This window comes from Petaurus breviceps, unplaced genomic scaffold (genome assembly GCF_028583685.1).
Source record: "Petaurus breviceps papuanus isolate PSGF00001 unplaced genomic scaffold, PetGlider_PUasm1.0 90760, whole genome shotgun sequence".
Taxonomy (NCBI): domain Eukaryota; kingdom Metazoa; phylum Chordata; class Mammalia; order Diprotodontia; family Petauridae; genus Petaurus; species Petaurus breviceps.
The window spans coordinates 479,900-507,166 of NW_027187338.1; the positions used below are offsets into that span (position 1 = coordinate 479,900).

The 27,267-nt window shown below is 38.3% G+C and overlaps 1 protein-coding gene across 1 annotated transcript in view; it reads right to left on the reverse strand.

The window, feature by feature from the left end:
- The window catches only part of CSMD2 (CUB and Sushi multiple domains 2), a 1,071,431-nt gene that overhangs the window by 295,888 nt on the left and 748,276 nt on the right, over positions 1–27,267 (reverse strand). The window contains exons 23-25 of the mRNA XM_069067881.1: positions 17,306–17,462; positions 12,470–12,661; positions 8,469–8,595 (exon numbers count right to left, since the gene is read on the reverse strand). Coding sequence (XP_068923982.1) covers positions 8,469–8,595; positions 12,470–12,661; positions 17,306–17,462 — 476 coding nt within the window. The remainder of the gene's footprint in view (positions 1–8,468; positions 8,596–12,469; positions 12,662–17,305; positions 17,463–27,267) is intronic.

The following is a 27,267-nucleotide window of genomic DNA, read 5'->3' on the forward strand; positions in this document are numbered from 1 at the left end:
ATTTTTCTTTATCCCAGGACAGGAAGGTGAACACTTGGGAATAAAAATCTATGATGATTTAGAACAGAAAAAATGAGCTATTGATGCTTCTATTTCCAGTACAGGGGATGCAAATGGGTGGGGAGACATTTGGCCACCTGAAAGAACTGTGAAAGAATATGGGCCTGCAACATGGGCACAAGATGGAAGCTGGGGTTACTGGACCCCAATTCATATGTGAAATCAAATCATTAGACTCTAAGCAGTTGAAATCATTACTAACCAAAACCACTCAAACTATTGACTTACTATCCAGATTTGCAGACCAAAGTCAAGAGGCTATTTTACAATATAGGCTAGTATTAGATTATCTCCTGGCAGAAGAGGGAGGGTTCTGTGGTAAACTCAACCTATCTACTTGCTGCATGAAGATTAATGATGCGGGACAAACTGTTAGACATATTAAGCAAGAAATCAGAAAACTTGCCCATGTTCAAGTGCAAACTTGGTCCTCTCCACTTAATCCACTGTGGTGGTTCTAGTTTGAAGGAACCTGGTGGAAGCAAGCATTATGGTTCTTGCTAATAACAGCAAATAGAATTATACTGCTCCCCATATGCCTCCCTTGTATGATGTAATTAATTACAAACACTATACAGAAGACCTTCCCCAAACCGATTAGATTTGAGGGATCCACCAATGGGTCTGTCTACCTAATGATTTTAAAAGGATAAAAATGGAAATTAGTTGATCAAAAAGAAGAAACGGTGGGTCCTGATGGAGGGATAGAAAAAATTAATAGGAGAACTGAAGAAACTTACCAATCTTGGTGTGAAAAATTTTCAAGTATCAAAGAAAGAGGAGGTGTTGAATGGGACAAGTGAAAGTATTTTCATAAAGTAAAGGAGACAGTCACCAAACTTGAGCTGGGCTTTGGTCTTCATAGGCCCAAGTTTTGTTTTTCTATAATGTGTCTGCCAGGTGCCTACCTTTGGTAAACAAGAAAAGCAACAAAATTGCCTACTTTTTACAACAAATAATATGTCTGCCAGGTGTTTCTGTAAATTACCCACATTTTGGTAAACAAGGAAAATAACATGCAATCTGTAATAAGCTTACTTCTGATAAATAATTTTGTATTGGGTAAAAGGATTGTAAAGACACACCTTCCCACCAATAGGAATGAAGGTTCAGTTACTGGGGAGGAGACTTAGGGGTTTGGGGGTTGTCCTAAAATTGTCCTAGTATAAGGGTATAAAACTGCTTGCTTGATTTTGTACTTTGCCTCCCTGCACCAGTGTAAGTTCTGGGTAGGTGATGCCCAACTCTCACGAGACTTGGTTAGGAATAAATAACTTCTGTTTCTACCTGGAGAAATCTGTGAGTTTTATTTGGGTAAGGGCCTTTGGGGTTTTTATCCCACACAATACCTTAGTACTTAAGTGGGTACTTAGCATGAGGCTGTAGAAAAGGTACTGAAGATGATAGAGTGTGGTTGCAACATATAAAGAACATACAGAATACATATTTTAGAGGTAACACAATTTTCAAGATCTCAAACTGAGGAAGATTCTAAAAGATTGAAAATTTATGGTAGTATTAATATGGAAAAACATCCAAAAAGAACTCAACCATCATCAACCATTATGTCTATTTTCTTGTCCTCTACAAAATCATTATGTGCAAATTTCAAGGATATCCCTGATGGAAATATGAACAGGCACACTGCTGATAATTCTGCTGAATGGGCCAGATGTTTACAGTCACATAGTTGACTGAGGTGATAAAAATAAAAAATCTTGTGTTTATCAATGTACATAAAAGAATGACTCAGCAGAGTATAATATAAATTTAAGAGTTGTCTCTTCAATTCAGGTATTTCTCATACAAATGTTAAGGATCCCAGAAAAGTCCTTGATGCTACAACTATAATTTTGTTCACAGATTCTCTGACTTTTAATATTAAACAAAGCTTTGAAAATCCAAAATATTTGTCTATGGAGGCTATTCTGCAAAAAGTCCAAAGGGACAGTTTCCCTACAGATGGTCAGGCTTTCCAAAAGTTCTTGTATGCAGATGGAATTTTGTTGACTTCATTAAGCTGAAGAATCTGGAATCCAGACCATTTCAGAGTCTCCTCACCTCTACCTGGGAGAATTTAAAGGAGAATGATCTAAAGAATAATCTAGATCAAAGTTCAAAAGTTTGACTAAAGGAGATTGATAATATTTTTAATCCATTTCATTCTATACTGCAAAAATTAAGTGGATCAAAATACATATTGCCCTTTTTATGGTATGCAATTGGGTGGAACATGAATGGATTTTGTACATATACTCTGGCTTAGAAGTGAAGACAGACAATGAGATGAACCTAAAACTCAGTAAATGAAGAAGAATGAATAATTTTGTATTTGGGGAAATGCACAGTGCTTTCAATGATCATACAATGCTCACTGATGCCAAAGTTGATTTTATTAACATGATTATTTTTCTAATAATGTTATATGGGTGCAAATTATGAAATACCATGAAGTATGGAGGGTAAGATATAAGAAAAATGTTTATAGTGACTTACAAATAAAGTGGTAACATACATACATATATGGAAAAATCTACAAAAAAGATACCAACTGTCACCAACTAATATGTCTATTTTCTTGTCCTCTACAAATTCATTATGAAAACAGTCTGCATAAATTTCAAGGATATCCCTGATGAAAATATAAACAGGCACTCTATACATGCCAATAAGTAACACCTGTTAGGGTAAGTAGCTAGGTGGCACAATGGATAGAATACTGGGCTCGGAATCAGGAAGATTCATCTTCAAGAATTAAAATCTGGCTTCAAACACTTCTCAGTTGTGTGACCCTGGGTAAGTCACTTAACCTTGTTTACCTCAGTTCCTTATCTGTAAAATGGGCTAGAGAAGGAAATAGGAAACCACTAAGGTTCTTTTGCCAAGAAAACCCCAAATAGAGTCACAAAGAGTTGGATACTATTGAAATGACTCAACTGAAATGATTCAAAGGTTACCTGTATCCAAGAAATCATGATGTGGAACACTTACTACAAGTAAATTTGATCATCAATCCAGTACTGCATGTAAAGAAGAGAAAAATAGGGTGAATGGCATCTTTCTCCTAAGGGGCTCCCTTATTTGTTGACCTAAACTCTCTCACCCATCCAAAAGGGAGCAAAAAGAGAGATGTGCTGCTTCTCTAGATTCATGTTTGTCTGGCACATAATAGAGAATGTCCTGAGATTTGCCATATCTAGTGATTATTATCCAATTAGTGAGGGAGTAGCCCTGCAGAGATTGTTAGAGGTGAATAGAAATGATATTACTTTGTCATTAAACACAATGAAGAGTAAATTTTTGTCTATTTTTTCCACTTGAATCCTGTTCTGAAAACAAAAGGGAGGAGTCTTTCAATGTGTTCTGAACTTCAATATTTCTGTCAACTTCTTAGAAATTTCTATGCCTTTTACATTGTGAGTTTGTTATGCTTTAATTATTATTGTTTGTTATTATGAATATGCTTTAATTGTGTATTCAGAGCCCTGCTGACTCTGGGTGAGATGTCTTATAAATAAAATGATTATTTTCTTTTCATATTTTTGAATGTCATTTAGGGTAATTTAAACTAATTCTCATCTGGATGACAGAGTGAGACCTCCGGAGACAACAGTAGCAGCATTTTTTTTGGGAATGATTTCTCATCGGTCTTCCTTCTCCTAGATTAGGCAACAGCTGTTCCTTTAGCTGTTGTTTTCCCTTATAAATGTGAAGATCTGAGACTGAGTATCATATGAGTGAAGCATCCATTGTCTAAATGAGATTTTTTTTCTTATACTGCAATGAAGAATATTCAGTAATTGCTGTGGAAACCCTGGAGCCCTCTCCAAGACTCTAATACACCAATAAGGAAGGCAAGTTGTATCTATTTGTCAAGATACCACAGGGTGTTTTCTCCACTTTAAACATATTTTTTCTACATTTACAATGTGTAATGGAAAAACGATTTGCCACTCAAGATAATGAGGTTAGCATTAGCCTAATCATCAAACACTCTAAAGGCTTTTGCTTTAAACTCAGTGAAAATACAGAAATGAGCTTTTAGGAGAATAGTTTCATCCTAACTTCATGGAATATTACTTTATTACCACCTTCATTTAAGGGACAGAGTTGTGAGATGGGAACCCCTAAGATGGAATTCTCTCATCTGGGTAACTCCACACTTTTAGGCAAGAGCCTAATTAGCCTTATCTGGGGCCAGTTTCTCACCAGAAAATTTGCTGATATACTGCTAGTAATATAATCATCTCAGGCTAGTTTTTCATTTCTACAAGTTCCCATAGATATAGAGTCTCTGACTAGAGATTTCTATCAATCAATTAACAAAAATTTATTAAGTGCCTACTATGTTTCAAGCTCTGGACTAGCTGCTGCAGATACAAGTTTGTTTTTTTTCAAATTCCTATTTCAAGGAGTCTACATTCTAAGAGAAGTAAATAAGTACATTTATAAATATATACAGCATTAGTGTAAAGTGAATAAATATAAATTTATGCAAAGTTATTAAATGCAGGAGAGAGACAGAGACAGAGAGAACACTAGCATTTGGGGGAGATATAAAAATTAGGAATCCAGCTGCATTCTTAATGGAAAAGAAGGAATCTATGCAGTCAAGTTTCAGCTAACAGTGCATTCTAGGCATGTGGATGGCCAGTGTAAAGGCAGAGAGAAAGGAGGAGTGTTGTCTGAGAGGAACAGAGACAAAGATGATTTGGCTCAATTACATTGTAAAACACTTCAAAATAAAAAAAAAAAACAAGAGTTTCTATTTTATCCTAGGAAGTCACTATAGTTGACTGAGTAGGGTAGTCACATAGTAATATCTGTCTACACTTCGGGGAAAATGACCTTGGCAGTGGTGTGTATAATGAACTAGGATGGGGGGAAAGGGTGGCAAGGCAAGAAGACACCAGTTTCAACCTTGCTGTTATAATAATCTAGTACTCAGAAGAGAACCCAAAGAAACATCCACAGTTGTTGAATCTGCCTTGGATAAAGATCCAGCAATAGACTAAGAAGGAGCAGTCAAGCAGGTTGGAGGAAAACCAGGTGAGAATTGTGTAATAAAACCCTAGAAAAGAGAGAATTAAGAAGAGACAGAAATCAAGATTGTCAAAGGTTTCACAGAAGTTTAAGAAGGCGAGACTCAGAAAATGACATTAGATTTAGTCATTAAGGGAGCACTGGTAGTAGCTATATGCTCCTGTACACATGTGCACTTGGTTCCCAGACCCTCTCTTCCTCCAGGACTGAACCAGTTCCCTTATGTCTTAGGGTTTCACCTTGACCTTTCAAAGATCACCATGGATGATGAAATTGTTGTCCTCTTTATTAATAATGATTCTAGACTGTACAAATCTGGCTTTGCATGAAACAATGCCCCTGAGGCTTTCTTCCCCTCCATAGACATCAAAATACAATCCTGGATGTGGGCCAGAAAACTTGGGGATAAGAACCAGAACAAGAGGTATTCTGATTGAACAAGACATATTTTGATCTGGAAGCATTCCAATGAACATGGTAGTCACCAGCTGGGGCCGTCAAGAAGACCTGACACCATACATTCTATAATTAGCCCTATGCTGTCCTGAAAGAGCACCCTGTACCACTCACAGAAGCTCCCATGAATCCCAAAGCCAGCCCAGCTTTGTATGCAGTCATCTAGGCTATGCTATATCTGTATGTCTCTGGCTGTACTACTGGTATTATGATGGTCTGTTCCATACTGGGACCTTCTACAAAGGTTATGCACTTCTTCATGCCATATTCCATCTGGATGTGGCTGGCAGTGACCTGACAGACTAACTCATGGAGTCAGCAAAAGAGAAATTTCAGCTTCACTTCAACCTCATACACAGGGAAAACTGTGTATGACATCAAGCAGAAGCAATCTTAAAATGCCCTTGACTTTGAGAAGATGGTCACTGCTGCATCTAACTCTTCTTTTCTGAAAGCTATGAGTATCCTGATGGTCACGATATCACCAAAGGCAAGGAAAGATTCAGGTAGCTAGAACCTCTCTTCTTAGTTGTGAAAACCTATGGTATCCATGAGACTATCTTCAACTCAATCATGAAGCATAATGTTGAATCTGTTAGGATCTGAATGCTAATACCATACTGTTTAATGGTACTACCAAGCACTCACAAAATGCCAATAGAATACAAAAAGAGATTACAATCCTACCCCCAAGCACAGTGAAAATCAAGATCATTTCCCCACCTAATCCCAAGTACTTTGTCTGGATTAGAGGCTCAGTGGAGCTTCCCTGTTCACTGATGTATATCAGCAAGCAGGAGAATGACAAATCTGGGCCCTCTTCCATTGTCCATTAAAAATACTCCTAAATGGACTGGTTTTTGTTAAATGATGCAACATGATAATTGTCCAAAAAAGAGATAATATCAGTATGGATTGATTGATTATTTTTCTCATTTGTTTATTTGTTAATTTTTTTTAGTGCACTCGACCCAGGATTTAAAAACAGGAATAGCAAAAGCGATGAACAGTCTAAGTCTATTGAAGGAAAATATCCCCAAAGTTCTATAATGCACATGCAAGCCTCTCATTGTTAGTTTGGTTTTTAAAAGTCATTTCAAAAGCTGTACCATGCACTATCATAGGGAGTTTCTTCCATCTTAAGGCTGTCTCACTCTGCAAAAAGAAACTAATTACATAAATGCAAACAAGGGAGAAGTATTACTACTTACATGTAAATTATGTACTCATTTTAAAAAATAAAACTTTTTCCATCTTCCACTCTCATCTTTGTGTTTCCTATTAGCAAATTAAATAGCTGACTCAATTAAGTCAGGACAAATTCATGTGCTCAAAAGGCAAAGCAGGATTAACAACAGAATTCTACTTATTAACCAAGGGTACGCTCCCCCACAATGCACACAGAGTACACAGGTAAGAGTGGGCACAAACTGAAAGTACTCTAGTGGTGAGGTGCATGTACAGGAATACAGGTAGGTGGGGCGACTCACAATTCTGGAGACTATGGGACTCTGAAATGACTATTTGGGCATTCTTTTCTCTGACTACTCATAAGAGGCCCTTTAAACATGTCTAAGCAGCTTCTATGCTCCCTTCCCCCAAGGTGGAGATAAAGGCCAGCATACATCCTAAAGCCTCTGAGAAAGCCCAGCACAGCATTACCTTCAATGTAAGTTTGTTGTGTCTCACCAGGATATTATTCAACTTTACACATACTACACGAGAGCATTTGTTTTATCTGGCCTGGTACCTCCACATCAAGTCTCTGGGCTGATGACTTTGGGTCCTGAATGGACTTTTTATTTTAGCCTACTCACTGGTATTTTGTTTTTGTCTGGGCTTATCTAAAACATCTTTGTGAATGACCTCCACCCATTTGGATAGAACTCTAAATTGTCCCTTATCTACTTTAAGAACATAGATATTGCTAAGCATAGGTCTAGATATGGCAGAGGCTCAGTGAGAATTATCTTATAATACTAGATTCTTGAGAGGTGAGTTTGTTAGCTTCAATACAATAGTAAAAAGCAATAACCCCTCTGTTATTCTAGATAGAGATTGCATGGGGACATAATTGGGTAGTACAGATCAATTAATGCATTTTTCATATATCCTATGTTACCCCAATTCAAGGAAGCTATATTAACATGACATGTTAATTAGTGGTGTCCGTGGCACTATAAGATACTTCCTAGCATTGCTATATAAAAGCATGCAAAGGATGTCATAAAGAAGAACCTCAGTTTCTAAGGGGTTATATTTCCATGAAGACATGCCACATTCATGTACCCTAGCCATATGGTATCCCAGTATGTGGTGAACAAAACAAAAAAAAAAAAAGATCACAAGATCTAGCTCAGACTCAGGAGATAGTATAGCAACCAGTGAGGTAAGTGAATGACCAGCATGTGACGTCTAAGGCTCTCTCAATGATTTTTTTAAAATTTGAATATTTAGATTTCTTCCTTTAATTTCCTAAAGTGCTAATAAATTTTTGCTTAAACCTATCATGTAGCATAATGTTGAATCTGTTAGGATCTGAATGCTAATACTGTTTAATGGTACTATCATGCACTCACAAAAAGCCAATAGGATACAAAAAGAGATTACAATCCTACCCCCAAGCACAGTGGTGTGGTATGTTCTGAGTAGACTGAAAAAGAAATGAGGTGATAGTCACTAGAATTAGGCAGGATACCACAATGTCATTTGGAGATGCTAGAATGCCTTGTTGCAACTACAATGATTAAAAAATGCAAAAAATCCTGTGTAGCACATAGAGTTCTGGTCCTTTTCCCTGAGGCTGAACTGGAAGTTTGTTATCTCACTTATGACATAAAACTGTCATCATGTAGTAATATCCCTTGAAACCAGGCCATTACCTGCTTCTATGAACCCTTTTGACTTACCCTATGGTGCACCCAGCATCAGCTTCAATAGTCCAAACACAGTTGAGATTGTGGTCATAGGGAGCTGGATACCCAGGTGAGAGCACTTGTCCAGACACCTCTCCTTTGATAGTCCCTCCACACTCAGCTGAAAGAAATATCAACAGAGTGAGGAGCAAGGGAGAAATCTGATAGGGTAGCTGTTATGCAGTTTCAAAGCCTAAACTGTGCCTTTTTCTGAGGTCCTCCAGTAGCACAAGATGGAAATAACCCCAAGGTATACTAGGGCTTAAGAAACAGGACTGATCTAGCATGTTGACACTCTCCTTTGATAGTTGTGCCTGCTAAGGGGGAAGTTAATGTAAAAGAAAAGTGCAGCCCTTTTAAATGTCTTGTCACAAACCACCAAAAACGTGTCATAAACTCAAGAAAATAAGATTTTTAAAATAGGATCCCTCAATCCAAAAATCAGAGTTGGATGCAGGAAAAGCTGCCCCCTATGTTGACTCTGGACCCCAAAGTCCTATTAGGTTAGAACTGGGTTACAAGGTAAAGGATGACTCAGTTGTGCTGTCAGGAAGACAAGCTATAGGGAACAACAGGAATAAGAGAAACAGGGAGACTGAAATAAGGATAAAGACAAGAACAGGTGAAGAAAGGTGAATACTGCTGGAGGAGACAAGAATCATGAAACCATGGCATGTCAAAGACCTTAGAACACCCAACAAGACTACTCATTTTATGGAGGAAACAGACCAAGGTCACACAACTGGAGTTAGAATACAAGTCTAAACTAAACTAATTGAAACTAAACCCAATGCTAAACTAAATTAACTAAAACTATACTAAAATAACAATAATAAATAACATAACATATAAATAACATAAATAAAATAATAAATAATGAAAATAACTAGTAAAAAATAACTGAAGTATCTGACTTTTACGTAGCACTTTGTTTTGCAAAGCACTTTAATTAATTTGCTCCTCACAACAGCACTGGGAAGCAGTTATAATGTTACCCCCATCATACAGATGAGGAAAACAAGGTTCAGAGAATTTAAGCGACTTGCCCAAGTAACACCCTAGTAAGTGTCTGATCTTTCTAATTCCGGTCCAATGCTCTATCCCCTGCTCCGTGTCACTGGTGCCAGGAGGCATCCCTGGACGGGAAAACCACTGTCTACAGAGGAAGGCCATTTTACTTTTGAACAACTCAAATTATCATTTTTTTCTTATATGAAGTCAATATCTAGCTCTCAAGTGATTTTTACCCATTGCTCCTTCTTTTGGCACCTGAGGTCAAGCAGAACCAGGCTAACCACTCTTTTATGTGACAGTCTTTTTAATACTGAAAGGCAGCTATGATGTCCTCTCTTCTATACACTAAACATCACCAGTTTCTTCAACCAGTACTATAAAGTATTGAAATGGCCTGACTTCCAGTCATGTCACCAAGCTGGTGTTTTTGTTTGGAAGAATTTCAGTTTATTGGTGTGCTTCCTAAATGTAGTAACCAAAAAGGAAGGTATATTCCAGATGTGGTCTGAACAGGAAAGAGTAACTTCCATGTCTCTGATGGAGTCTAAAATTCATGTTACATTCTCTTTGTCCTACTTAGCTGCCAGGCTGCCTTAGAAAAATGTCTGCCTTGAGGCTCCAAACTCCTGATCAGTGGTGAATGCCTGCCCATACCACTGTTTCAGGAGGGCTCCATCCATGTCTGTCTCTGTCTCTCTCTCTCTGTCTCTCCACTCCCCCCACCCCAAGCAATTAAGGGTTAAGTGATTTGCCATGTGTCTGAGGCCAAATTTGAATTCAGGTCCTTCTGTCTCCAAGGCTGGTGCTTTATCCATTGCACCAACTAGCTGCCCCTCAAGATTTTCTTAACTTACAACTTTACTCTCCATACTTTTTTGCTTCCTCCTCCTCTGTGCCCGCTGCCTTGTCCCTCTCCTATCACACTTTTTAGGTCCCTTTAACTTTTGTCTTCCCCCATCTGGCCCCATTAGAATACAAACTCTCTGAAGGTAGGGATTGTCCTGTTTGCCTATATCTTTATTACCCTGTGCTTATTAACACAAAGCCTGGCATACGCTGAGTGCTGGCCTTATCACTGTTTTACCAAGCTCATTAGACTTTAGACATCTCCCATGCCTCTTAACTCTTCCATGTCTTATGATCCTGGAGACAACTCAAATTCCAACAGTTACTTCTGGTTGCAAGTGGTGCAATCAGGCTTATTCAAAATGGGGCCCACCAACAGATAAGATGAGGAATGTACAGGAAAAGGCTGGCCTCCAGGGTATGATGAAAGGGTTGGGAGCAATTATCTTCTTATCCCACTTTTCAGGAAATCCTGAGCTTCCTAACCACCTAAACTCTGGATTAAGGTAACAGGTTATCACTGAAAGGCATTGGAGCAATGATGGCATTACAGATATTCTTGACCATTCATATTTCAAAGGAAATTAGTTTGATCATATTGATCAATGTGAAGTATGGGGAAAAAAAGCCCTCAAAGCACAGATGAGTTCTGATGGAGTTAAGAATAACAGTAGCAGACATTTACATTGTGCTTTAAGATTTGCAAGCATTTTATATACATCTTTTCATTTGATACTGAAGTTCAGTTGGTTATGGGGGGAGGGTACACAGAAAAAGCCATAGATGGCAAAGTAGACAGAAAATAAAAGAGAAGGGCAGGAAATGTGAGAGAGGCAAGTGGAGCACAAAGACACAAGAGTATCTTTGCCTCTCTGTGCCCTTCACCATGGTCTGGACCCATTATGGTCTCCAAACAGAGGATAGTAATCACAGAGGGTACCACAGCCTAGAGATAGAGTTGCCTTATTATCTTATTTCTCTTTACAACATTCCCATAAGGGAGGCAGGAAAGGAATTAGGATCTCCGTTTTACAGAGAGGGAAATGGAGACCAGAGAAGTTTGGCTCAAGTTTGCAAGATAAGTGTATGCACAAACTCAAATTACTGTGGTGGTAAGGCACACGAACAGGGAACACATGTGGCCAGAGCAGCTCACAAATCTGGAAATGACTGACTCTGGAATGACTTCATTTGGGGATTCTCTCTTCTGACAATCCATTAGAGACCCTCTAAACTTCTCTAAGCAGCTCCTGTGGTCAACCCCCTCCTCCATAAGATGAAGATAAAGGCCAGCATACTCCCTGAAGCCTTAGAGCAAGTCAAGCATGGTAGTACCTTCATCACAAGCTCTTTATGTCCCCTTTGGATTTCATCTAGCTTTCCATATACAACACTAGAGACTTTGTTGTATCTGGCCTAGCTTCTCCATATCAAGCTTCTAAGCAGATGACTTTAGAGAATTAATGGCAAAACTCATGGAAGAAATCAAATATCCTAAGACTTCCAACTGGTCCTTTTTCAATTGACTATATCACTTCTTTATTAGTATATTTGCTGAAATAACATATGAAAGAGGCATTAGGAAGAATATGTGGGTGGGGAACATAAAACTAAAGGTCAGGAGACTGAAATCTGTCTCAAATCTACCACCAACCAGCTACGTGATTTTGGTTATTGAGGCTTCATTTTCCCTATCTGTACACTGGGGATAAGAACACCTGCCTTGCACACCTCCCACTGGTATAGTAGGGACCGTTCCATAAAATACAAAGTGCCATAAAGATGTAGTATATAGGGGCGGCTAGGTGGCACAGTGAGTAAAGCACCGGCCCCAGAGTTGGGAGGACCTGAGTTCAGTTCCAGCCTCAGACACTTAACACCCACACAAAAATACTAGCCGTGTAACCTTGGGCAAGTTACTTAACCTCAATTGCCCTCCAAAAGGCAAAAAAAAAAGACATAGTATATAATTATTATCAAACTAGCATCTCCAGACCAAGAAGCCTTGTATCAAGTCTTTATAGTGACATCAGACAGCAGGTTTATTATTGTTACAGAAGAAAAGGCAATGAGGGCAAAAAGGAGGCCTTGCTGAAGAAGATCTGAAGGCATAATGAAAAGCATAGCAATCCTACCAATGCAAATGGGGAGAGGTCTATCCCAGGCTCTACGCTCTCCAGTCAGGCACATCAAAACTGGGCTGCCTCGCAGAGTGTACCCAGGGTCACAGCTGAAGGATACTGAGCTTCCTGCAAAGTGGCCCCCATCATGTACTTTATAACCAAACTGGGGGATTCCAGGATCCTCACATTTGATGAGTTCAAAACCTGGTAGAAAAGATATAATTGTAAAAAAGTGAACCATGTTCAGAAACCCTCAAAGAAATCCCTTACCCACTCTTCGAAGTAACAATTAGGACAGATAAGAGCAACCATTGGTAACTTCAAGCAGGGTGGGAAGAGAGCTACCGTGTTTCCCCGATAATAAGACACTGTCTTATTAATTTTTTTGGAAAGAAAAACACCAGAGGGCTTATTTTCAGGGGAGGGCTTATGTTGTCCTGCCTCAGCTCTCCTCCGCGGCACTGCTCTCAATGGCGCCAGCAAGCAAATCACTGGGGAAGAACAGGATGACACCCTCACTGCTGCAGCTCTGATTGGATGCAGCTCGGAGCACAGAGTGCGTTTCACGGGGGGGGGGGGAACGGTGCATACAGAGGGTACCGTAATGTAGCATGTAGCGCAGGGGATCACCTTCACTACAGTAGCAATCTCAATAGGGCTTATTTTCGGGGGAGGGCTTATTTTAGAGGAATCTTACACAGTAAGGGGAGGGCTTATTTTCGGGATAGGTCTTATTATCGGGGAAACACGGTAAGTAACAAGCTCCTTGGAATTTACAAGCAAGTAACTGGTTCTCATCTTTGTGTCTGCACATGTGCTTACTCCTATACAGAATGACTTCTCAATTCCTCAACTATGGCAAACTACATCTCTAAGCAATTTTGAAATCCACCTTTCAGGAAAATCTGCATCTCTTCAACAATAATGTATTTTATGCATCATACTAAGTTACATATGTCTTCAAAGAATTAATGTATAAGTGATTAGTCTGCCCAGCTGATCTTTTAGTTATTCAAGGAAAGGGCTGGGTATTCCACTGATTTTATATTCATCTAAAGTGCTTTGTCATTAGTAGATCTTCAAGAAGTCCATGTAGGTGGCTGACCATTTTTGGTAGGATGAAATATGGGGAAAAATCGATTTCTAATGCTACTTTAAAAGCACCTTATATTTGGCTTGGAAAGCAGTCTCTGTAGTGGATAAAGAGCTGACCTCATAATTAATAAGAACTTGGCTCAGAACTTACCTCGACACATCGCCCTGGCTATTTTCTGTGAGCAAGTCACTTAACCTCTTGGTACCACAGACAAATCTCTAAGATTATAAGTTGTAAAGTAAGCAACCAAACTGCATTGATAGAATTTTCCTCACCAAGATTTCCTTATGCTAATGTGAGGGATAACTTGTTGTGAAATTTTCCCATTCTGAACATCCTATATACATTCATATTACTCCCTTATATTTTGTAACTAAGTTCAGTATTGTTTCCCATATATATATAGGACATTATGTATCTCAAGGTAATGTAAGAGCTACTGAGTATTAATACAATTGATTGGATTGACTATTGAGACCAAATTACAGGTGTTTTTAGTTTGGGGGAAGGAATGGTAGTGTGAGAGGTAGCAAAGGGTTAAGTTTCTATAGAACTACAAGAATTGCTGAAACAAGACTACTGATAAAAAGTACCAGACAATAGCCTTGGGAAGAGTTGAGGCAGTAGCCTTGGGAAGAAGTTGAGTTCCCAGAGAACTCCTAGATAATACTAAAAATGAAATAATGTAGAATAAAAGGAGCTGGCAGCAGCAGGTGGATTTGACCAATCAGAAAGCAGACAGCGGCCTTGGGACACTCAGGCCCAGATAAGGACACATTTAGGTTGGACTGAAGGGGGTTCAGTAGTCTGAGGTTGTTACTGCACTTGTGTAGTGGACCTCATGTATTTTATATGTTATCTAACAAAATTAGAGCCTCATTAGTAATAATTAGGTTAATGAATGGAGAGCCCTTTATGCCAATTGGTTGGCATTAATAAGAAGACTGTGAGGTTACTTTACCAATCAATGGTAAAGTGGGACAGTGAAGAGGATATGAAATTCCCACCTTAGGGCTTTACAATCTTGCTTTTGCCTTTTGTAGTGCTCTCCTCCCTTCTGACTTTCTTCTTGGATTTGGGGACGCCATTTCTCAAGAAAGATAGTAATAAAGTTTTTGCTTCTACTTTGAGAAGTCTCTGAGTTATTTTGGGTGCATGGTCTTCTGGCCCATACACTAATAAAATCAAAATATCTGTCCAAAAAAATGCTATGTGTTTAAAAAGTAAGTTTTGTGGGAATGGAATTGTTCTGTTAAAACTGGATAGTGCAGGTAAATGTATGGTAATTCTATGCTCTGGAAGAAGCCTTTTAGAGCCAGAAATAACAGGATCAATTATATTCATGCATGTATGTGTGTATATGCATATATATAACCTCATCGACTCCCATGGGTTTAACTAGCATCTCTTACAAATAGTGCCTTCTATATGTCCACACCAATCTCCCTGCTAAGCTTCCATCCTGGATTACCAGTTGCTGACTGGGCATTTCAAAACTAATGTCTTGGAAATATATTAAGCTTACCAAGTCTAAAACTGGTCTTATTAGCTTTCCCCCAATATCTTTCCTCTTCCAAACCTCTTGTCATAGACATTCTTCTGGTATCTTGAGTTTCTAATCATAGCATTAACCTAGACTACTTATTCTCCCTCACCTAACTTATCCAGTCTAAAACTGATCTTATTAACTTTCCCACAATATCTTTCCTCTTCCAAACTTCCCTATCATAGACATTCTTCCAGTATCCTGAGTTTCTAATCATAGCATTAACCTAGACTCTAAATTCTCCCTCATTTCTGTCTTCACAAAATGTCTCACATGCAAATCCTTTTATCTACTCACACAACTATCACCTTAATTCAGGCCCTCGTCCCCTAGATTATTGCAACAGCTTTACAATTAGTACCCTTTCATTCTCTCTCACACCTCCTGTCCATCCCAAATGCTGCTGCCAAAATAAGTTCAGATCTGATCATGTGATTCCTTTACAAAGCCAACTCCAGTGCCTTCCTACTGTCTCTAAAATATAATATAAACTCTATTTAACTCTGAAAGCCCTCCACAACCTGACCTCATGCTATCTTTACATTATCATTGGATATTATTCCCCTTCCTACATTCTGCAGTCAAGCTAAACTGGCTTTCTCTTTGTTCTTTTCAGGAAACTCCACCTTCCAGCTCCATGCCTTTCCACTGACTGTCCCCCCAAACCTGGAATGCTCTCTTTCCTTACCTCCACTTTATAGAGTCACTTATCATCCTTTAAGATGCACACCTCAAGCATCATCTCATGAATGAAGACTCTCCTGATCCCCCAATTATCTCATATTTAACTATACTGTGTATGCATGTATATGTGTATAGATATATATATATACAAAACACATGTTTGTTATGCTTATACATATTACATGCATATGTGTGTATATATATATATATATGTATTGTGTGTGTATATTATTTCCCCCATTAGAATGTAAGCTCATTGTGAGTAGGGATTGTTTCAATCTTTGTTCCTGAATTTCCAGAACCTAGCCCTAGCACATAGCAGACAATTAATAAGCTGACGATAAACTGTTAGATAATTGCAGCTTAATACATGTGCTCTAGGCAATTAATAATCAAAGGAACATAGACTTTGAGCTGGAAGAAATGGGAGAACCAGGGGTTCTTAACCTTGGATATATGAACTTTTAAAATATTTTGATAAACAATTATACTTGTTTTCCTTTGTAATCCTATATCTCTTGTTTCCTGCATTTAAAAAAAAAAACCATTCTGAGGGGCACATAGACTTCACCAGACTACCAGAGAGGTTCATGGACACACAAAAAAGGTAAGAACATCCTAAGCTAGTCTCATTTTACAAATGTGGAAATTGATGTCAAAAAAGGTGAAGAAATTTGCCCAAAGTCAAGCAGGTATTAAGGGCAGGGATCAGACTGAACCTGAGTTTTCTGACTTCAAATCCAATTATAGCACACCAGCTCTCTAAGAGTGGGAGAAGGCTTGGAAATCTTAGTGAAGGAGCTATAAAAGCCTCTTTTGATTAGAGAAAGACATTTTGGAAAATACAAAAGGGGAAAAATATGGAAAAGCATTTTCCGTGGGCTGGCTTATGTCATAAGGAAAATACCCCTCTCATGGGTTATTAAAGCTACATAAAAAAGATTTCACAGTAAAACTTCAATTCCAAATACTAAAGAAATTGTGTAAAACCTGGAGAGCTGTCAGACAAACAAAATATCTGATGTGAGAGAGTTAAAAATTCTCTTTTTAAATCCATAAGCAAAGAAAAATTTAAAAACCCATTATAAATTAATGAAATATTTAAAAGAGTAGTAGGAAAGGTAGTTATTTTCTAGGTGTTACTATTTTTTTTATCTCTTCCCCTAATTGTATATTATTTTAGGGAATTCATGTTATACAAAGCATTTCAATAAAACTTCTTTTAAACGTTTTAAAAAGAAAAATAATATAAAAGCATAGTACAACATCTGATTCAATTAACTACACTTCTGGGAAGAGTGTTTGTATGATGACTAGATACTAGGGACCATCATCCACATGGTGGCCCCTTGCCTGAATTAAAGGGTTAGTTACTAAAAGGAAATAACCAGGTCTTCAAGTACCAACCTTAGAAAATCAAATCCATGAAATCAGAGATAAAACTATATTTTCTTCACATTTGTCAAGGAGGCAAAAACATTACGACTTCAATACCCTCCCAAATACAAAAAAAAAGACTTACTGGAAAACTGAAGTTCAAATCCTTTGCTGGTGTTCTCAGAGTCAGTAATAAAATCAAGCCACAGGCTACTGGATGTGCTATTCAAACTGACCCCCAGCATCTCTGAGCGACTGAACACACCCAACAAGCGAGCAGAGTTATTGCTGCCATCATAGACCTGTGTACAGGAAAGACAAGGCCAAATTACTGCATCAGAATTACAGAATTCATATTAACATGAGCTTGCTTATAAGCAGTAACAATGAAGTCCCAAATTTGAGACTAATGAAAACTGGGTGACATTGACTGGAGATGGTAAAAAAAAAAAAAACCAGGGTGGAATAAAGTAGAAATAGTATTATGGAAATGACAGAAAAGTAGAGATGGCACAAAGGTGAAGGCAAAGATCATAGCAAGAGTGGCAGCAGTGGAGAGAGTAAAGAGATAGCTGAAATTGGAGAGGTAGAAGAAATGGCAAAGACAACAGAGGGAGCATAAAAACAGGAATGATAGAAACTGGGGAAGATGACCAAAAAGACAGAAAAGACAAAGTAACTCTTTATGTGGCTTGACTGACTTTTGCTCTCACCCTTATTCTCTTCTTGACTCCAAACTTGAAGACATAAGATCACTCTGTGAGAACCTTTGGCTGCTTTGTTGTTTCAGGGAGGACTGGCTCTTAAAGCATTCCACAATCCCTGCTTCCTACCACCTAAATTCTCTCACAGATGAATCACAGATTTAGAGCTGTAAGAAACCTCAGTTGGGTGGCACAGTGGATAGAGTGCCAGGTTTGGAGTCAGACTCAGATGTTTACTAGCTATATGACCCTGGGAAAGTCACTGAACCCTGTTTGCCTCACTTTCCTTATCTGGAAAATGAGTTGGAAAAGGAAATTGCAAATAATCTAGTATGCTAAGAAAACCCCAAAAGAGGTCACAAAGAGTCAGACATGACTCAAAACTACTAAAAACAACAGCCTCCTTATGTAGATGAGGAAACTGAGACCTATGGAAATTACTTGTCTAAGTAACTCACTTAGTAAGAGACAAGGTTGGTATCCAGGCCCCCTGGCTCTAGATAAGGAGTGCTTAAGCTGGAGTCTATGAACTTTTAAGAAATACCTATTTTGATAACTCCATTTCAATATAATTGGTTCCCTTTAAAATACTATGTATTTAAAAACATTATTTTAAGAAAAAGTCCATAGGTCTCATCATACTGTCAGAGGGGTCCATGATACAAAAGACACAGCTGATAGGACCACAAACTTCAAAGTAGACAGAGTCTCACCATCTCATTTTACAATAAGGAAGCTTCGGTGCAGAGAAACTTACTAAAGTTCATACAAATACTAAGAAGCAGATCCAGGATTTATCTGGGTCCTCTAGTTCTAATTCTACCATTCTTCTCATTATACAGAGGCAATACAGTGGAGAAAGCAATGGGCCTACAGTCAAGTTCAAATATGGCCTTAGAAACTTAATATGTGCCCCTGGGCAAGTCAAGTAACATTTAACTGCCTCAGTTTTCTCAACTATAAATGAGGATACTACTAGCACCTACTTCCTAAGGTTCTAGTAAGGATTAAATAAGATATTGCAAAATTCTTAGCACCATATCTGACACAGCCAGTACTTAATAAACGAGGCTTCCTTCCTTCTTCCTTCCTCAGACTACACTGTTTCCTACCCAGTTCATACTGTCAAAGAAGAATTGACTTGCGGGAGCACCTATTCCTGCACCTGGCAACCCAAAAGCCTTTTCCTTACTAAGTATCACTCTTTTTTGTCATTCAAGTACATGGGATACCTTTTCAACTACTAGCCATCCCTCCTCTCTCCCACCAGTGGAGGAAGTGCTGACCACTTTCTTAGAAAAGGATAAGGCATTAGACAAAGGAGGAGGATATACAGGTGATAGCCTGAACAGCAAGTATCTAGCATTGGAGTTTTGGACTCCCAGGAGGAAAGCGAGGTAGCTAACCTCTGCCCAACTCCATATCATCGAGAGGAGACAATGAGCAAAGTCTACTGGGAGCAGGTCGTTCCACGGCCAGATGTTTTTTCTTCTTGCTTTGTATTTGGCACCAGGAACTCCAGCAATAGGCAACTCTTGCTAGAACAGTGTACTGCAGTTAGTCCTCAAACCTTCCAGTTTACCATTCTCTCCAGCAATTGTATAAACAATAACAGAAGCTGTGGCCAAGTGAAAGACCCTCATACTGCTCTGGCAAATATCAGAGCTGGTGTTTTTGGATAAGTAATGAATATTTCTTCAAAGCAAACACTTTCTATGCTTCCATGTGGAGCTGGCTATAGGCATATGAGAACAGTTTTTGTTCCACTATTTATTAAGTAAAGCATTCTAAAGGACAGTATTCTTTAATCAGGTAGAGGTTCACTTATTATAATTTTGGCTCAAGCTATAGAGGCCCTATCTATTTGAAGGATATGGAATATCTATGGTATTTGTAGTCACAAAACTCAGTGCCCTCAAGGTTCAAAGAGACAGAAAGAGCTCAATCTGTTCATTTTGGTGCATCCAGTTACAGAAAGGAATTTGTTGTTTTTTTTAAATCATTACTTGATATGATGACAATTTTAATATTCCTCCTATCTACTCTTATTCCTTCCTGTTATACCAAGGGTCAATAACTTATCCCAGGAAGGTCATGAATGGTAGCAAGACCAGGACCAGGATCAAGAAAGATAAGTAATCATCAAAAAGTCTTAAGTAGGCAAAACAGAGAAAGGAAATTTGTAGTTTAATAAAGGTCAGGAACAGGGAGATGTTTAAAAATCATGCCATAATGGTTACAAAAATCTGTGATACTTATTTTTGCTAATTATAGTTTACAAAGCATTTTATATGTCTCCTTTGATAATTACAATAAACCACAACATAGAAAGAAATCATCATAATCAGTGTATGAAGTAGACAGGACAAGTATGATTCTCCCCATTTTACATGTAAGAAAACTAAGACTAAGACCTTAACCGAAAGTCACACTGTGATATAACACAATGACAGTTGTAATGATAGCAGAAACAAAACTTAAATTCTGACTTGAGATTCACTCTTTTTTCACTATATAATGTTGCTTTTCAGGCAGGCAAAATTTAAAGGAACAAGGGGATCCCTGAAAGATCTATGGATGAAAGAAGAGTTTATAACCAAACAAGAGATAGAGAGGATCACAGAAAGTAAAATGGATAATTTTGATTACATGACATTAAAACTTTTTGTGCAAACAAAACCAATGCACTCAAAAGAAGAAGGAAACTGGGGGAATTTTTTTTACTATAAGTTTGTCTGATAAAGGCCTCATTTCTGAAATATATAGGAAACTGGGACAAATTTACAAAACAAATAATAGCTATTCCACAAAGCATAAATGGTCAAAGAATATGAACAGGCAGTTTTCAGAAGGAGAAATTAAAGCTATCAATAGTCACATGAAAAAAATTATCTAAATCACTATTGATTAGAGAAATGCAAATTAAAACAGTTCTGAAGTACTACCTCACACCTATCAGATTGGCTACCATGACAAAATAGGAAAATGACAAATGCTGGAGGCAATATAGAAAAATAGTAATACTAATGCACTGTTGGTAGAATTGTATCCAACCAACTAGAAAAATTTGAAACTACAACAAAACAGCAATAAAAGTTGTACATACCCTTGGACACAGGAATACTACAGTTCTATATCTATATCCCAAAGAAATAAAATAAATTTTAAAAGGAAAATGATCTATATATACAAAAATATTTATACCATCTCTTTTTGTGATGGCAAAGAATTAGAAACTGAGGGGATACCCAACAACTGAGGAATGGCTCAAGTTGTGGTACAATATTGTGATGCAATACTATTGTGCTATAAGAGAGGAGAAGAGATATGGTTTCCGAAAGACCTGTGAAGATTTAAATGAACTGATACGAAGTGAAGTGAGCAGAACCAGAAGAACATTGTACACAGTAAAATCAATACTGTCATGATGATTGATCAACTATGAAAAACTTAGCTACTCTGATCAAGACAATGGTCAAGACAATTTCAAAGGACCCCTTATGAAAAATGCTATTGACCTCCAGAGAGAGAATTGATGAACTCTAAGTACAGATTGAAACATACTCTTTTCACTTTATTTGTTTTTCTTAGTTTTCTCCCCACCATGAATAATATGGAAATATATTTTACATAACTTCATATATATAATTGATATCATATTGTTTGCCTTTTCAAAGGGTGGTGGAAGGGGGTAGAGGGAGCAAAAGAACTGGGAACTCAAAATTTTTAAATGAATGTTAAAATAAATAAAGCATATATTTTAAAACATATTTTTTTTTAAAAAAGTCCCTGAAATTGGAGTGCAGGGGAAGGAACAAACTTTAAACAATGATAAACAGAATGAAGGTGATCAACAAATGAAAAAGTATTTCTTAAATGCTTGCTGAGTGTCAGGAATTCAGAGCGATAAAGGTCCCATAAGTCATAGCAAAACAGCACCAAGAAAGAAACAGAGATGTGAAGCTTGACTTTAACTAGGGGATCCTTATGTACTACTTCCTACCAAAGCAGGAACTAGTGCCAAACTATGAGTAGATGTAGGCCTGTGACTATAATAAATAATATAGTTGCATCTAAATAGAAACATGAGAAGAACCAATGGTGATGGCACATAGGGTTTCAGAACTTTGGCTCGTCTTTTTTGTTGTTCAGATTATAGACTATATTTTGGAAGATAGGATTGCTCTAAAGAATTCCGAGGAGAAGACAATACTATACCCATCAATCCTAGAATTTCTTCCAAATCCAAGCAAAAGTCTAACACTGGAGTGACCACAAGATACCTTGACTACTATCCTGTCAAAGTTGAAAATGTGGTTGTACTGCCCACCTTATGTTGCAGAGCATGATAATCAGAAGATAATGCATCAGATTCTATGTAATTGTGTGCCTATAAAGGGCAGTTCATGAGGACAGGATGACAGATGGTGGGGGAGAACGATAGAGACTGAAAGACAAATATAGAGAGAGACACAAAGAGACACAGACAAAGAAAAAGACAGAGAGAGACATGAAAAAAGATAGAGAGGGAGAGAGACAGAAGAGGCTCCTTCTACATTTGTGCCAAGAACCCACAAATGGTTCACAGAAGTGTCAGAAAGGTAGACAGAAAGCACAATTTCATAGCCCAAACTCAACACATCTAGAAAATAAATACAGGTCACATCAAAAAGAAGGCTAAATTGGATCATTTCTATTATAAAATTTATTGATTAAATGTTATGTTAATTTTTAGTTTACAACATTCATTTCCACAAGATTTTGAGTTACAAATTTTCTCCCTGTTTTTCCCCTACCCACCACCAAAACAACAGTCCCACTGAATACCCTCTCCCCCAGTCTGCTCTCTCCTATATCCTTCCCCATCCCCCTTTCAACTTTCTGGTAGGGTAAGATGGATCTCCATTTCCCAGTGCCTATATATCTCATTTCCCAGTTGCATGTAAAATAATAATAAATAATTTTTAAAAAACATTTGATTTTAAAACTTTGAATTCCAAATTCTTTCCTTTCTTCCCTCTTCACCCAGCCTACTGGGAAGATAAACAATTCAATACAGATTGTACGTGTGTAGTGATGCAAAACATTTCCATAGTGGATATATTGTGAAAGACTGACTATATTTCCTTCCCTCCTATCCTGCCCCCCACTAGTTCTATTTTCTACTTTGAACCTGGCCCTTTTCAAAACTGTGTGCTTCTAACTACCCTTCCCACTAATCTGCCCTCCCTACTATCATCCCCCCTCTTATCCCCTTCCCCCTACTTTCCTGTAGGGTAAGATACCCAATTTAGTGTGTTATGCTATTTCCTCCTTCAGTCAAATTCATTGAGAGTAAGGTTGACCCATTCCCTTTTGCCTTCCTGTTCTTCCCCTCCATTGTAACAGTTTTCCCTTGCCTCTTTTATATGAGATAATTTACCCTATTTTTTCTCTCCCTATCTCATCTCATTATATTCCTCTCTCACCTCTTAATTTTACTCCTTAAATATCATCCCTTCCTATTCAATTGATCCTGTGCCCTCTATGTATACCTGTATACATATATACACACTCACATATGTATTCATACACACATATACCCTCCTATATAGACAGACATATATATATACACACACACACACACACACACACATACATCTTTATTCCCGTCAACTATCCTCATACTGAGAAAACTTTCATAAGTTACAATTATTGTTTTTCCATGTAGGTATGTAAATAGTTCAACTTTGATAAGTTCCTTATTTCTTTTCCCTGTTTACCTTCTCAGGCTTCTCTTGCTTCTTTGAAAGTGAAATTTTCTATTCAACTCTGTTTTTTTCATCAGGAATGCTTGAAAGTCCTCTATTTCATTGAATGACCATATATTTCCCTGAAACATGACACTCAGTTTTGCTGGGTAGATGATTCTTGGTTTTAAACACAGCTCCTTTCACCTCCGGAATATCATATTCCAAGCCCTTCGATCCCTCAGTGTAGAAGCTGCTAGATCCTATCTTATCCTGATTGTGTTTCCACAATATTCAAATTCTTTCTTCTTGGCTACTTGTAAGATTTTTCTCCTTGATCTGAGAACTCTGGAACCTGGCTATAATATCCCTAGGAGTTTTCTTTTGGGCATCTTTTTCAAGAGGTGATTGGTGAATTCTTTCAATTTCTATTTTGCCCTCTGGTTCTAAAATATCAGAACAATTTTCTTTGAGAATTTCTTGAAGGATGATTTCTAAGTTGTTTTTTTGAACATAGCTTTCAGGTAGTCCAATAATTTTCAAATTATCTCTCCTGGATCTATTTTCCAGGTCAGTGGTTTTTCAAATGAGATATTCCACAATTTCCTTCCATTTTTTTTATTTGTTTGGGCCTGTTTAATAGTATCTTGATTTGTCATAAATTCATTAGCTTCTATTTGCTCTAATCTAAATCTGAAGAAATTATTCTCTTCAGTGAGATTTTGAGATTCTTTTTCTATCTGGCAAATTCAGCTTTTTAAGGCATTCTTCTCATTGGCTTTTTGGGCCTCTTTTGCCATTTGAGTTAGTCTATTTTTTAAGGTATTATTTTGTTCAGTCAGGTTGTTGACTTTCTTTTCATTATTTTCTTGATTTATTCTCATTTCACTTCCCAATTTTTCCTCCACTTCTCTTACTTGGTTTTCAAAATCCTTCTTAAGCTCCTCTATTGCCTGTAACCAATTCATATTTTTCTTGAAAGTTTTTGGTGCAGGAGTTCTGACTTCACTGTCTTCCTCTCCATGCTTTCATCCCTTTTGTTCCCAAAAAAGGAATCTAAGGTTTGACTTCTGTGATTGCTTTTTTTCCTTTGCTTGCTCATGTTGCCACTCAATTTCCTGACTTTTGGGCTTTTTGCCACAGTAGAACTAAGCTTCCAGAGAGATGAGCTTTGTTCCAAATCACTGAGGTTTTTGCAGCTGCTGGAGGTATTAGTTGGCTGCCCTCTCTGAAGCCTCCACAAGCTCTGGCACCTGGTCACATGCCTCAGGACCTCCACCCAAGACAGCGATCCAGATCCAAGCAGGTTAAAGCAAGAGCAATTACCCCTCTGAAAGGTTGCTTGGTCCCCCTGTGATCTACAGGCCAGGAGCTCTGAAGCAGCCACACAGAGGCAGCTGCACAGCTGAAGCACCTCCTCCTCTGCTTCTTGCCTTCTTGCCCTGGGGACAAAGGCCGGACCACACTCTTGGTCCCCCTGTACCCACAAAGTCCACACTGACCTTTTACTTTAGCTTTGGCATTTATGGTTTGATAATTCTGGCAACCTCCACAGCTGCTTGTGATCCACTCTCCTGAAGTCCCTCCAGCTGCTGCTGGTTGGGGCTGCCATGAGGCTAAAACCATGGGCTCACAAGAGGTGAGGGAGGCGAGGCTCTTAGCACTCTGGGATGGACCTTTGCTGCCAGCCTCTCTGTCACTTTGTGGGTTCTATAGCTCTAAAGTTTGTTGAGAGTCGTATTTTATGGGTATTTGAGGTGGTTATGGGGGGAGCTCACGGAGTTTTCCTGCTTCTATGCTGCCATCTTGGCTATGCCCCAATTGGATCGCTTCTATATACAGTGTTACTACATCTGGGTTTCTTACCTAGTGTTAATCACTGAATGGGCAATGACCATTAACTGAGACCTGTCAAAGACCTTAGTTTAAGTAAGGCAAAATTCTCCCACTGCATCCTGGGCCATCTCCAGTCATCCTGATCAATATCTGGCCACTGGACCCAGATGGCTCTGGAGGAGAAGGTGAGGCTAATGATTTTGCACAGCCCTGACTCACTTAAATCCAATTCAATTGCAAGTCATGACATCACCTTCCTGATATCATGGTCTTCTTTTAGAATGAAGGACAAATAACAGCAACTTCTGACAGAGAATATACCCTTAGCTAGAAATATTAACAAACAAAATGGGGGGGGGGGAGGAGGGAAGGGAAGCTTAGTATGTGAGTGCTGATCTTGTTTCTAAAATTCTAGAGTCAGAGATCTGGCAAGTCTTTTCTCTGTCCTATTTGCAGAGAAATTGTCACATGGTGAGTGTAATAGTAATGGAATATAAAGATCTCCCTGTATTGGCTTGGTTTTTGGTGTTAAACCAGAGCTTGTTAATCCCACTTGTGGGATGGACTTGTTGACTGTGAAAAGAGAGGGCTGGACTGGGAGGAGCTGGTGACATAAATTTGGAGAGACACAAGAGAGAGGCAGAAGAACTTTTTGGAAGCAGCACCTTTGGAGGCAGAGAGAGACTGAGAGGATTGCTGAGGGCCACTTTGAATTGCCCAGGACTTTGAGAGCTGCCACACAGAGCTGCCAAGGACTGAGGAGACATGGCTGTTATGCTGGTACTTTGTCTGTTCTGATGTTGTTTTGCCAGATTTGTCCACTGGTGAAGGACAGTCCTGTTGTTGCAGAATTCTTGGAACCTTGCTGTTGGTTCAGAGATACTGAGACTGTTCTGCAGACAGAGAGTAAATACTGTCCACTGGTGAAGGACAGTGCTGTTGTTGCAGAGGACTTGGAACCTTGCTGTTGGTTCCGAAGCCCTGAAGAAGGATTTTCTTGTTGTTTACAGAAATCCTGGAAGAGTGTTTTGCTAATGTTTTCAGGGGTCCTAGGACTGTTCTGCAGACAGAGAATGAATTAATGAAGAGACTGGCAATGTATCTTGTGGCCTTGCTAAGCTTTGTCTCCCCAGGAACAAAGATTGCTGAGAACTTGCCTCTTGTCAAAATGAAGAAAAGACTTCCATTTGGGTATTAAGTACTGTGCTTAAACTTGTTGTAACTCTGGGGTAGATTCAATTGTGATCCAGGGGTGGGGAACTTTTGACCTTTTTGTGTTCTATGATTGAACAAATGAATGTACTTTACTTATGATTGGAAACTAATCTCCATTTGAGAAGAGGGGCTTTGTGATGGACTAAATGAACCTTGGGAAGTTGCCTCTGCTTGGCATTGCATTACATCATCAAAATCTTTGTTCTTAATAGTAAATAACAGATATCTTATATCTATTTGAATGGTCCATAATAAAACACAGAGAATTCCTAATAGGTAACCCTTAATGAAACAATGCTGAATGAAGAAATATGAATCAAGAGAATCATATAAACAATGAAGGAATAATGTATACTAAATTTTGTTTTAAATAGATTAACTACAATGAATAATCTTGGATGTAGTGCAAAAGATCAAAGCAGACATCTAACCTCTTTGTAAAAAAGTGGAAAGATGAGAAAAGGCAGGCAGACTTTGAGGAGCCTTAAAGTTCAAAATCTAGGAGTTAATACTTAATCTTAGGGGCAATCGAGAGCCACTGAAGGTTTTTGAAAGAAGGGTTTACAAAAGTTGACAAGTTTGACACATGGACCCTAAGCATATTATTCAGGGAATATGGGTAA